The 14,553-nt window shown below is 35.1% G+C and overlaps 1 protein-coding gene across 1 annotated transcript in view; it reads left to right on the top strand.

The window, feature by feature from the left end:
- The first annotated feature begins 11,625 nt into the window (after positions 1 to 11,625).
- The window catches only part of LOC106078141 (dual serine/threonine and tyrosine protein kinase-like), a 47,088-nt gene continuing 44,160 nt past the window's right edge, over positions 11,626 to 14,553 (top strand). Inside the window, exon 1 of the mRNA XM_056028235.1 lies at positions 11,626 to 11,935. Within this exon, the coding sequence (XP_055884210.1) occupies positions 11,779 to 11,935 (157 nt within the window). The 5' untranslated portion in view covers positions 11,626 to 11,778. The remainder of the gene's footprint in view (positions 11,936 to 14,553) is intronic.

Genomic DNA, 14,553 nt, shown 5'->3' with positions numbered 1-14,553 from the left:
TTTTAAACTATTTATTACTTGATCCATAACCATGTTGTGAACATTTACACGAAATTTATCTCTCGCACTTTCAACAAGTGGTTGGTTGGCTAGAATTCTTTGTTCTTTCAAAACAGTCTGCACTTCAATGTCGAGCTTTCTTGTTTCTAGTTCACTGGTTGCAAATGTTGAGAAATTTGTAGCTGCTTGAAAAATAGAATCAACATTTCTATCTACTTTGCTTAATTCATTGATACTGTCTTGAACCATCTTATAGGCTCGTAGTATATCCATTCCAGTTGTTTGCAAATATTCAGATAATGGCGTTGTGTGTTCAAATATTTTCAGAAATAATTGTGCCGTTAGAATAAATTCAAAACTTGTCAATGAATCTAACAGAGCTTTTGCTCTGTATCGGATATCATTATTGAATTGGTTTGATGTAGAAATATCCTAAAATGTTTGTAGCATGTCAATGTACAAAAAATCGATAACTTGTGTTTCTTGATTGCCATGATTGGAATTTTTGATGAAGAAGTTTCCAAATATTTTAGTAAGAGCTCTGTCTTTTGCCCACCAACCGGTTTCACCAATTACAGATACGTATTTCAATTTGGTAAATTCACGCCAAACATTAAATTTTTAATATGATTCCCGAAGAAAGACTGCACATGTGTTTAAAACCCCAAATAAAGTAACAACTTCAACCGCTTTTTTAGTGACGTCACCCATTACCAAATTTAAGACATGGGCATAACACCACACCATAGTGACCATAACACCACACCATAGTGACCATAACACCACACCATAGTGACCATACATGAATCTGGGCCGGAGAAACTGTATTTAACCAGGCATTGAATCCATTGTATTGACCTTGCATATTAGACGCACCATCGGTGGAATTGCCAATACATTGACTGACATCAATGCCTAACTTTGCAAAGACGCCACAAACCAAATCACACATTCCTTTTCCAGTCGTTGATGTGCCATTGACTGACATCAATGCCTAACTTTGCAAAGACGCCACAAACCAAATCACACATTCCTTTTCCAGTCGTTGATGTGCCATCGACTATAGCTATTACAAGTTCGTGTACAGTATCCGTTAAATATCGGGTCACAATAGATTGAATACAACACTGATCCTGCACATTAATATCTTGTGTGGTATCAATTTGAACGCTAAACATAGCGGCTCCTCTAATCTCTTCCACCATCATGTTTGTTAAAGATGTTGATATAGCATCAATTACTTTATTAACGGCAATTTCAGTTAAAATTAAAAATATAATAACTTTCTTTTTGGCAGTTGGCAGCCGCCGGCCCACCGGGAATTTCCTGGTGTCCCGGCGGCCCAGTCAAAGCGTGGTCGCTACATATTGTGCAAAGTGTGCATTGCACGCAGGTGGCCGACTTCAGGGGGCGGCCAAATCATTATTTCAAGGTTACTTTTTAAAAAAATTAGATAAATAAAAAAAATACTTAAATATTTTATATAAAAACTTATTATTGCATTATCCTTTAAAAAATACAAACGCTATTCGTACATTAGAAATTATCTCGGAAACTAGAACAAAAAAGTAGAGCAGCATAAGAGGGATTCCCACGGTTTTCCCATAGGCGCCTACTCATTTCGTGCCTTGAATTTCGAGGGATGTTTGTAATATTATTTTTCAATCGAATAGCCTGCACTGTAAGTAGATCTATTACCGGTAATTAAAAAGTAAAAAAAAAGGGGTGTTATGGAGTGTGTGTGTTTCTTAGGTGGCGGTAAGAAGAGGTGAAGCGATTGATTGCTGGTTATAAAGTGATGATGATGAAATTAGCGTACTTAATGCAAAAGTGAGACGATCTTAAGACATGAAAGAGTAAACAAATGTTTAGACCCCTTGCCGACTTGAGCGGAAACCTGCTGTATCTTCAAATCTACATCCAGGAAGAACTTTTTACAACGCTTAAAAATGATGTAGGCAACACAATGCCCCCCCCCCCCCCCCCAAAAAAAAAAAAAAAAAAAAACTCACAACAACATTTCAGTGCAATTTCATGACGTTAATTTGGTTTCTAGACACAATGTTCATATTAATAGAGGCTACATTTAAATTTAAATTTAATAAAAAAATAGTAGATTAGTTTTAGTATATTAAAACATTACAATATTGATCAAAACGTTTGGAAATGAAAATCTACACTTTTTGTTTACACTTTAAGTTTAGAAATTGAAATTCTACATCTTAATCTAGTCTATTTTAGTCTAAACTAGATCTAGAAATTCTAGATCTAGACTCTAAAATAATTTTAATTTAAAAAATCTAGATTAGATCTAAATCAAGATATCATTCCTTTTTTAAAAGCGAGTCACATAACGAGGCTTAATAAACATTACTATACCGAGTTCTTTTTTCATTTCATTTGAAGAATTAATTCCATATAACGTCAGAGGAAAAAAAAACACTACGTCACACGGCCTAGCTAGACTAAAAATAGCCTTCATCTATAACAGCCATTTATCGAGTGTTCATAGACTTTGGTGCACCGAGTGCGTTCTTTAAGCATTTCATTTAAAGAATTCATTCCATATGACGTCAAAGGAAAAAAAAACACTACGTCACACGGCCTAGCTAGAATTAAAATCGCCTTCATCATTACGAGCCTTTTATTGAGTGTTCATAGACATTGGTGCACCGAGTGCGTTCTTTTAGCATTTCATTTAAAGAATTCATTCCATATGACGTCAAAGGAAAAAAAACACTACGTCACAAGGCCTAGCTAGACTAAAAAACCTTTATCAACACGAGCCATTTCTCGAGTGTTCATAGACATTGGTGCACCGAGTGCGTTCTTTTAGCATTTCATTTATAGAATTCATTCCATGTGACGTCAAAGGAAAAAAAAACACTACGTCACACGGCTTAGTTAGACTAAAATATGTTTTCATTAATACAAGCAATTTTTTCGAGGGTTAATAGACATTGGTGCACCGAGTGCGTTCTTCTAACATTACATTTAAAGAGTCCATTCATGTGACGTCAAAGAAAAAAAATTCCATTACCTCACAATAGGCTAGTACCGGTACCATAAAAAAAAATGTCTTTATTTACACGAGATATTTAACGAGGGTTCATAGACATTGGTGCACTGAGTTCTAATAGATATTATTTAAAAAGGATCAAAGCCACATTGTTTTTGCGTTTTGTCTGTCAGTCGGTCTGTCCGTTATCTTGATATAAAAAAAAACAACTAAAAGTTATTAAAAATTGATTAACCTTTATTTTACGTTTCAAAACATCGCAATAATTTTTAGGTATGAACACAATTGAAAAGTTTATATAATAGATTGTTCCGGATGTTTGTATAAATAGTAAAAGAAAAAGAGAATTTCAGATAAATGTAATACCGTTAATTAAATTTTTTGGATGGTCTCGTATAAAAATTAGATGTACTACAGCCACGTGGAGAGATTTTCATACCTTACTTTGGTGTTTGGATTCTGTTTTCCTTAAAAATCGGAACATAATATTAACGATAATTAGATTTTTTAATGTTTTAGGTAGAAAGTTAAATGTACTGTAAGAGAGTAGTGAGTTAAAATATTTTTCATAAAAATCCGTAAAAACATTATTTCGTAAATGAGAAGATTATTTGTTTATTAATTAGAAGAGGGAGTTCAAACAATTATTTGGCGTTAGTAGATTTTTAAATAAATTCGGAAATTTCTGGCGACGATTTGTAAGAAACAAAATCCGGAACTTTCTTTATCGATTACAAAACTTCTATGTTATGTTTTACAAGAAAATTAAATGTCTAAAAAGTAATTTTCAGTAATCAATTCTAGTAAATTACTTTTTTTAAAAGCCTTATGCGATTTCAAACAATCATTAGGCATAATTCATGTTTTATAAAACAATATCCGGAACATTTTTACACTTAATGAAATATAAGTCAGTATAGAGATTATGATTTAGCATTAATATGCTATTTACATAAAAAACGGAACAACATATTATTGATATTGTGTTTTTGCAACGTTTAAGCATGGAAATTGAATGTAATATAAGTTAGAAGAGCAAACAAACATTTGTTGGCGTTGATTAGTTTTGCACAAAAAAATCCGGAACAATCAATTTTAGATACTTAAAACTATTGAGATGTTATGGGAGGAACATTAAAGGGTAAATCAGATTTTCAATAGCTTTTAGAGTTCTAGTTTTTTAAATCTAATCGTGACGGACAGACCGACCAACAGAAAAAAACGCACAAAAATAAGCTTCTTTTATTCGGATGGGGGCACTAAACAAAAAATAAATAAAATCTGATTTTTAAAAAAAGTTTAAGGAATTGGTTTAGCACCTGATCATGTTGCGACGTTACGCTACTGCACGAAAATCGCTGCATAAAAAGTCCATTTAAAAAAATGTGCTTGATATTTACATACAAAGTGCATTATTAGCCTTTATAAACAAACAGAAATGTTTTCTTTTAATTTTAGCAGCTAGTTGACCAGAAAAAACGTCTTTAACTATTATTTGTATTTGTTGTAAACATTTCCTGTACATTTTAAAAATATATTTGACTTAGTGATACTGAAAATACACAAAAATAGTCCATCTTTGTTAGCATATTGTAACATTGCCTCCCTTACATTTACGTAATTGTTTTAGAATTGGTGTATTTTTATGAAAAAATCGTTTGCATAATTAATTTTATAAATTAAACGGTTTGCTTTTAGAAAACCAAAAGTAGCCGTTGCACCTAAACTTTTCAAGCCGGATTTAATGATGAAATAATATTTTTCATATCTCTTCTAGTTTTCGAGATCTGAGTGTGACAGACGGACAGACGGACAGACGGACATTTTGCACAAACCTAATAGCGGCTTTTTCCCCTTACGGGGGCCGCTAAAAATTACATTCTATAAAAAAACAAAAAAACTCACGGATCTCACTGTGGGATCCTGCATTGCTCCTCTTGGCTCCAGCTTCTAAAGGGACTCTAACGAAAATGTTTTTACCTTGGGGCACGTCTCCCGGGAATGTGAGAAACATTTCCTTACTATGATTTATTTCAAGTCATTGTTTAATGACTTGTAGGCCTACTTTGGATTATTTTTTTGCATTAAACTCAAGAAAAATATTCAGCGCGAGTTGCTTCATTTGTTGGATAAATTTGTAGGCAACTCTGAATCCGTGTATGTCAGATGATTGTGGATACAATGCAGATCTCTCCAAAATACAATCGTGATAATTATCGTATTATGAAAGTGTACAGAACGTTGAAAAAGTTCCACTGTTAATGGCTTTTGTATTTCGAGCTTTTTTTTTTTTTTTTTGGATTGTGCTTTAACTTACAATAACAAACAAGTGAACATATCCACGTCCAGACCATGTAACACTGTTGAGCAGTCAAAGTTATCGAGAAATTGTATATAGATCATGATCATTTACGCTGTTCATTGTAATATTCCCACCGCAGCTCATCAATTATAATCGTCGCAAATACAGGAGCATAAGCGAGTAGTCAGAACGAGATCTGTTTTTAGTGTTTATCACAGAATAAATCAGCTGACAGTCAACAGATTCCCGGAGTATAGCCAAGGGTAGTCCCGCCCGTTTCCAGAGTTTTTTGACGTTAAAAAGGGGGCAGCATTTTAAATTTCTCACGCAGGCGGCCACAACCCCCGCGGCGGCCCTGCTTATGACGCTTTAATAACTTTATATTCCAGACCTCAGCCTGGCACCGTGGTGCAAACATCCAGAAAAGGAGATTGGTATGTTATGGGTTAACTCGTAATTATACAAATAACCTTCATCTTGGACGTAGTCAGGATTTTTTTTCGAGGAATGGATTTTTTTCTCCCTTACTACCTACATATATATAGAGATCTGTAGTTTGCTTTAGAATAATATTGAAGAGTGGGTTTTTAACATTAAAACTCTCTGTAGTGAGGTTTTAAACTCAAAACCATTTGGAGTGGATTTTAAACTTAAAGCCCTCTGAAGGAAGGTTAAATTAAACCCTGGCTACGCCCATGACGTCCATTAGAAAACGTGGTTAAGAAGGAGAAAGACTCACCAGCCCTATCCTATCCGCCACGCCGTTCCTCAAGGCAGACAGAACCGGGTGTCGCTCAAAGTGTCCCGATCCCACATTAAAGGATGTAACTAAATTTGTCGGTGAACAGCCAATGTCTCAATCCTGTCCACTGGAAGAAATACTTGACCTTTCCCGAGCATGATAGATGGTCACCATTCATGTTACGTTTAATAAGAGAAATGTGGGAAGATATCCATCACAATGTTCAGTTTGACCTCTTTGCAGTATTCCATTTCACTTCTTTGTTGTTGTTTTTTTCTTGGAGTAGACCCCAAAAATCTCGAGATAGTATAGGAGTCCAGTCGGAGCAGACTCCTCAAATCTCGAGATAGTATAGGAGTCCAGTCGGAGTAGACTCCTCAAATCTCAAGGGAGGGAGTAGCCTATTAGAGTCCAGTTGGTGTAGACCACTCAAATCTTAAGGGAGTACAAGAGTCGAGTGGGTGTAGACCTCAAATATTTTTAGGGAGTATGAGATTCTTGTCGGTGTAGATCCCAAAAAATCTCGAAATAGTGTAGAAGTCCAGTCGGTGAAGATTAATGCAGTCGAAGTCCTCTCTATTCACCATTTTCGCCACCTAGTTGCTTTTCCAGTGCATGCGTCCAAAAGTTTGACACTTTTAGAAATGTATAGCCTACATCACACTGTATTTAGCTTCCTGTCCTGTGAAATGATTTGCATAATTACGGCTGATAGAAGAGCCTCGCTGTTCAGTTTGATTTCTTCTGTTTAATCAGTGGTCTTCTCCTTTCTGAAATCTCAGATGCGGTAACCGAATCGAATTTAGTTAAGTGCAAAATCCGTCAATTATCCCCCACAAAACTGCCATTTGCTTATTGTGGTGAACCAACTAGCGGAGGCCCTATAGTTGTTTGAGCTCTTTGTCGCTCACGGAACTTTCCTGGCTTGTCGCTTTGCACGAATAATAATATTACGTATCTTCTCTCCCGATGCGCGGTCCATATGCCCAAGCGATGGGAGCTACAGTTGTCCCTTGAAGTTCGCAGATCCGACTTTCGCGGAAGGGCTATCGGTCTACCACCGGGTTTTCAAAATAAATAATGAAAAAAAAATACTCCCTCGGTTTTTTGTTTGTTTGTTTTTTTGTTTTGTTTTTTATACGGCCACCCGATGTAGGTATATGTACAGTCGCATATTGGAAAAAAATGAAAACGTTTTCATTTAACTTTTTATAGGCTCATTGGCCGAAATAACAGTATAGCACACTAACTAGTTCAATACCTTTCGTTATAGTAAGACTCAAAACTGACCTGCGACGTCTTAACCTGTGTAGACCAATCGATCGTTTCCTCGTCACTGGTAAAAAAAACAACAACATTTAAAGATTATTTAGAGAATGGGAAATTGTTATTTAGGAGCTTACCTTGTTAGGGGATATCTTGTGATAGCCTACTGTTTGTAAACAATTATAGTGTAGGCCTACGTATGTGAACATAAATACCGCGGCAATGTTAATTTCGCTGGAGGTATCCTCTTTGAAAGTCAAGAAAACACTATATCTCTTTATTAATTTTCATTTTAAAAAATCAATTTTTCAAAAGTTGTATTTATGTGTATATGTATAAATGACCCATGACTCTTTCATGTAAAAATAATTTAACATCCTTAACATGGCGTAGCCACCCCAAAACCCCTACCCCCCCCCCCCGAAATGCGGGGAAGAGGGGCGAACTTTAGTGACTGATTTTGTTTATTTTAGGTGAGATTTTAATACTAAACCATCACTTGCCCAGCGCAGCCAAGGGGGTTTTGAGTTTAAAACCCCTAACAGGGGGTTTTGCAGTCAAATTCCCCTCTTCTATAAAACAAAACAAACAAAAAATAACGCAAACGACAATCCCCAAACTCCAAGAGCATAGCTGAGGAAGATTTAGATTTAAAAACCCCCGCCGAAATGTACTATATAACACCCTCTTCAATATAAAAAAGCAAATTACACACTGAAAATGCTATGAGCGTAGCCAAAAGGGGTTTTGAGTTTAAACCCCCCTTCAGCGGGGTTTAAAGCTAAAAAATACCTCTTCAATATAAAAAAAAAGCAAATAACACACTAAAAAATTTTTGAGCGTAACCAAAGGGGTTTTAAATTTAACCCCTCCCCCCCCCCCAGTGGGGTTTGAAGCTAAAGAAAAATACCTCATCAATATAAAAAAAAAAGCAAAATACACACTCAAACATCTTCAGCGGGGTTTGAAGCGAAAAAAAATACCTCTTCTATAAAAACAAAAAGGAAATTACACACTCAAAATGTTATGAGCGTAGCCAAAGCGGGCTTTGAGTTTAAACCCCTCTTCATCGGGTTGATGCTAAAAAATACCTCTTGAATGTAAAAAAATGTAAATTACACACTAAAATTAGTCAAGCCAAAGGGGAGTTTTGAGTTTAAATCTCCTCCTCCAGATGACTTTTTTAAAGTTTAAAACCACTCCAGATGTTTTGGAGTTTTAAGATCCGCCTACAGAGAGTTTTGAGGTTGAAAACCCCCTCTTCAATATTATTCTAAAAGCAAACTACACTCACCAAATTCTATGAGCGTAGCTAAATGGGGTTTTGAATTTCTTACAAAATAACAACTCCTGAGATTTTTAGTTTAAAACCTCACAACAGATGATTTTGACGATAAAACATCCCTTTTCGATATAAAATCTAAAGCAAACTACAGTCACCTAATTCCAAGAGCGAACACAAGAGAGGTTACAAATTTTTACAAGTTGCTGGGCTCCATTGAATAAAGTGCAGTGAATAGTCATCTGCCGAATTAGAAAAAGACTGAATGTGGCTCAACAAAGATGGCTAAATCGGATTTTAGGAGTTAGTTATAGAGATCGGGTCTCATTAAGGAAATGCTTTGCCGAACTGGGAGTCAACCCCTTGGTAAGGTTGTGACAGAGCGTCGCATGAGGTTTGCGGGATATGTATTCCAACAAAATGAATTACGCATAATAAGAGTTGCAATGACATGAAGGCCATTACGAGGAAATCGCAAACAGGAACATCCTAGTACAACTTCACGCCACATTTTCATCGAGGTCCTCAGAGCAGGTGGGAAGAGGCTTCAGACATTGCCAGTGACAGATTTTTGTGGAAACTGCTTGCCGCCCAATTAGCCGAAAGGCGCAGGAGGATCTAAGTCAGTAAGAATACCACAGGTTTTGAAATAAAACTTTTTAATGCACTGTAGATATATCAGAATATGCATTTTTTAGGCTTTCAATACCGGAAATAGTGCTTGACGGCGGGCTTTGCCCGCGCTGGGGGAAATCACAGCGCTCCCCCAGACCCCATTGCTATCAAAGGCGGGCAGTATACAAATTTTCAACTTACTCCAGGAAGAACATATTCTAGTATACAATAAACGTCTTCCGAAAGAATGAAGGGTCAGAATGTAATAAAGATAAATTAATTATACACACACACACAAACACACACACACACACATACATACATACATACATACATACATACATACATACATACATACATACATACATACATACATACATACATACATACATACATACATACATACATAAATACATACACACACACACACACACATATATATATATATATATATATATATATATATGGCTCCTTTTGTCTCGAAAGTCAATGGATGCGCCCAAATGAGTCACTGGTTTTGGCTTAATCTTGAGACGGGGCAGAATCTGGTGTGGCTAATCAAGCCAATTCTAGAACGGCAGACTTTGCCACAATTCGTACATGTGTATGCCTCTGATTTAGGACTAGCAGACAGGGCAGCTTTCTTTTTATCCCTTTTGATTAAAGTCGCTTCAATTCTTTTGTTCTCAGCAATATATATATTACGCGCGAGGGGGGGGGGGGGAAGAGAAAAAATCCCCCCCCCCCCCGAGAATAAATCCTGGCTACGCCCATGTCCGTAACAGGTTCAAAATTTATCACTACGCGTTTTCCTATTCAAGTCCGATTGGATGTCGCTTATTTACGAAATAAACGATGTGGTTTTTATTGATGCCAGGATGAACTGTTAAACAATGATGGCCTCGTAGAATCGTCCGAAACTGAATGGTATTTGAAACCAAAATACCATGTTAAAAACTTGGATGGTCATTGGTATCATATAGATGCCGGGATGGCTTCCAAAATATTGAGTAGGCCTAATAAGTCCTTGTTAATGAGAACTGATCTGGATTGCGAAGCTGAAGGTGACAAGGAAATCTACGATTGCGGGACCCCCTCTCATGCGCGGGGCCTGGGTCGGTTGTCCCACTTGCCACCTTCGCTACTTCCTGTCAGCAGAATATCAAGAGAGAGGTCGGTCGATTCTTTTACGATGTCCAGAGAGCTTTTATTCGCCTGACCCTTTCTTCATGTTTTCTCCACTGTCCCTTGAAGAATCACTTTTGACGGTGTGTCATGTCTTACAATAGACCAAACCAGCTCAGCTCTCGTGTCTTCACCTCACTTTACACTTTTCTTTCATTGTTGCCAGCCAGAGTGTAAACTTGCTAAAGTACAAACTCATTCGTCTTCTTTTCCTGGTATTTGATATACGGCATTTTTCTGTGGCATTTACTTTATTGTTGCAAACTTGAAAACTAAATTTCTCATTTATAGACCAACAAATTTATTAGAGAATAAATTCAATTGTACAGCTAAATTTTCATTTCTAAATTCTAGATATATGTCAAAAAATGTGTTACGAACACAGAGAGAGAGAGAGAGAGAGGGAAAGAGAAAGAAAGAAAGAGAGAGAGAGAGGTAAGAAAAGCAGTCTCGGGAGAGGGAATTAAGTAAGTAAAGATTTTTGTCATGAAAGTTAAGGTCGTATTTAAGGGACCTCCACCCGACCGCCCCCCCCCAATTAAACTAGACAGAGTTTTTTTTCCCCATTGAAGCTTCCAACCAGCTGGGAGTTATCCAGTAGCCACATGGACCATTGGATGAATCGTAGCCTACCAATGGCTACCAATGCTGCAGCGGAAGCTACAAGAGCGACAATAGTTTGTTGGATATTGTCTGGTGTTTTAAAATTATATATGACAACCTAAATGGAGGTCATTTTTTTTTTGCTTTCTCTTTATTCTATAGTTGCGGTGATGTACGCTACCAACAAGATGCCACGTTCATATAGACACAGGGTAACCTGTGAGAGGTCTTCTGTACAAGTTTGGAAGAATCAAGAACGTTTACTCAGAAATAATGCGTTGTTTAACAAATTAAAATGGTTATTTCCCGTTAATTTATACAACAGTTTGAGTTTCATACAAATAGATTTTTTTTCTTTTTTCTGTCTAATACTAATGTAGCCTATTTAGTAAAAAAATATGATTTTCTATAACTAAAATGACTGTTCTAAATTTGTGGAGATATCTAAATATAAATCTAGATATTATATAAGATAAGATCTAACTGATTTATTTTGTGAGTTTGAGAAGAAAAAACAAAAAGTCATAACTAAACCAAAATATTTTTAGATTAGTTCATTTGACCTTTGACCTGGAAGTTGATATTTTCCCCCTACTGTTTATATGTAGACCTATGTTTTTTTTTTCTCTGTGTCACTTGACATCCAGACGCAGGAGATGTGTTAATTCTTCGAAAGTGAGATGTGATTAATAAACCTTATTTGTAGGCCTAGATCTAAACTAGACTAGATCTTAAATAGTCAATGTTTAGTTAACTTTTTACCAATGAAGGCGAAGAAAACTTCCATTATGCCTGCGACTTTACCAAACGTCTCAAACGAATTAAATAAATTTTGTGGGTATGCCAACCGATTACGACAGATTTTGTCAGAAACAAAAAAGTGTTTTGAAGATATCAACAACTCTGGTCGTTTCGATGGAAGTAAGTAAAGTAGATTATTATATAGAGTCTAGATCTAGATCTAGAATAAGAATCTAGATTTATAATTTGTAAACTAGATCTAGATAGTAGATCTATTCTAGATCTATATTCATATATTCTATCATCTATGTCTATCTATAATCTATTAGAAAATATATCATTCATATGAATTATGTTTTTGTTTCATTTTCAAATTTTGGCTTTGTAAGTTTATTTAAAAACATTTTGCTGACATTGTGACTATTATTAGTATTAACTATTATTATAATTAGTTTTATACTATTATTTTATATTGTAATATAATCATATATTATTATATATAATTAGTGATGGCAACTAGACTAACTGTTAAAAGTTAAGCTAAAACTAGTTTTCAACTAAAATAAAGTAGTTAAACTAAACTTAACCAAAGAAAATTAATTAAATCTCTCTGGCAGGGGGGGGGGGGGGCGGCGGGGTTGAACTAGAACTATATAGATGTAATCATCCGACTGCATGCCTACGAATCTTATACTTGCAGCATTGTAGAAATATTTATCCATAATAAAATCAGTATTAAGGAATATGTTTCTTATATAAACATTTATGCACAATAAAATAAAATAAAAAAGATGTCTAAATAAATATGTGTGCTTGTATTTTTGTCTTGAATCAAAACCTTTAGAAAAGAATGGTACTCTTTTTTTAAAATTATATTAACTTTTAAAAAAATGGAAAATCGTACTTATACCGGTAAAGTTTAAAATCTCATTAAATAACATAGATTTAGAATTTCAAATTTAGATCTAGTAATCAAAGAAATAGAAAGGAAATCGTTGGAGTTTTAAGAAACATTTGACCTGTATAACTATTTTATAGTGTAAAATAGATGCTTAACTAACCATGCCGATGTGCTATTTTCTTGTGTGACCACTAAAAATACAACTAACGCTATTGCATAACCGTTAAACGTGCAAGGGGAAAAAAACAGGGTGATCTTGTCATTATGGACTGCATACTCAGTAGGCCTACACTTGTACATCTATCTTGTCAGGTTGTTAAAATCAGTCGGACACACCATATATTTACTTTCTGGGCAGGGAGGGTGTGTATCTATTTTAGTGTAAAAATATATCTATGAGCATGCTTGACTAGACACGCTAGTGTGTTATTTTCTTGTCTGACCACTCCACATTAAGCAAACACTATTGCATAACGCGTAATGAAAAAATGCAGGGTAGTCTTGTAGTATCATCGATTACATACGTACAGTACACTAGGCCTACATGTGTATGTCTAGCTGACCAAGTTGTTAAAATCAGTTGGACACAGTTTATTTACTTTATGGTCAGAGAGGGTGTGGATTAAGATTTTTTTTTTCTAGAGTTGGTTATCCTAATGCTTTTAGTTCTATATAGGCCTAGCTGTCGATTTAGACTTAGATTTCAATAATAAGTCTTAAGACTATAAAAGTGTGTACTTGATGTTCCTGCAGTTAAAAAATTATTGTTTGCCGCAAATAAATTGATCAAAACCACATGGCTCACAAAAAAATTCGGAACAACCTCATTCATAATATTGCATAGAAGCTTTTGGAAAAAATGTTTAACATTTTATTATATTGCTACTTTCAGTTTAAATATTTACTCCCATAACTTCTACTAGCATCTTACTTTACCCTCTTCAAATGCAGACTGACTAAATAGTTGTTAACTGCACCTTTATTTTGTTAATCAAAGTTATGGATGACCAGAAAACAGGGATGTGTGTTTCGACCCTGATCACATGTTGAAAAGTTGTACAAATTTTAATTAAACTTTTTAGTTAGTAACTAAAAAAAAATTAATTAAACTACAATTTTAACCAAACGTTTTTTTTCTAGTGAAACAATGGCCTTATTTAATTTTTTTTAGTTAAAATAAAAGTTTCTAACTTTTTAGTTAACTTTGGCCCATCACTATATATAATTGTATGCACACTGTATGTGTGTTACATGTATCACATTGTTAGTGTATCAGCAGTAGCATAGCTATATATAATTGTATGCACACTGTATGTGTGTTACGTGTATCACATTGTTAGTGTATCAGCAGTAGCATAGCTATATATAATTGTATGCACACTGTATGTGTGTTACGTGTATCACATTGTTAGTGTATCAGCAGTAGCAAAGCTAGGGGGTGGGTGGGGGGGTACTTGACCTCTTTAGGGGCCCCAGCATTTTGAAAATCAACATCCTATATGTAATTTAATACAAATATTAGATATAAATTCTTGTCTAGATTCTAGATACTACAACATAAGACTTTACTAGTGGGCATACCTAAAAAGTAGATATAGATCTAAGTGTTCTTTTATAGCCATTTAGAGATATATGTTCTTAAATTATCTGAATATTTGTCATAATTTATCAATTTTGCAATTCAAATTTTAGTTTATTAATTTATGCAGTATTACAGTGTAAAGTTAAATATTATATTTGTTATGATTTGTAATGACACAAGATGCGTAGAAGTTGATGTGAATCGGGTTTTTCCTAAGTAATGTGACGAGTAAGAACAGAGTAGGATTATGAACAAGAAGAATAACGGACAAGACGCCTAAGAGGACGACGCTAGGCTAGCGACGACAGAGGACTG

The sequence above is a fragment of the Biomphalaria glabrata genome, chromosome 4 (assembly GCF_947242115.1).
Source record: "Biomphalaria glabrata chromosome 4, xgBioGlab47.1, whole genome shotgun sequence".
Classification (NCBI taxonomy): domain Eukaryota; kingdom Metazoa; phylum Mollusca; class Gastropoda; family Planorbidae; genus Biomphalaria; species Biomphalaria glabrata.
Note: the sequence above shows the minus strand (reverse complement) of the source record. Positions and strands in the feature narration are given on the sequence as shown.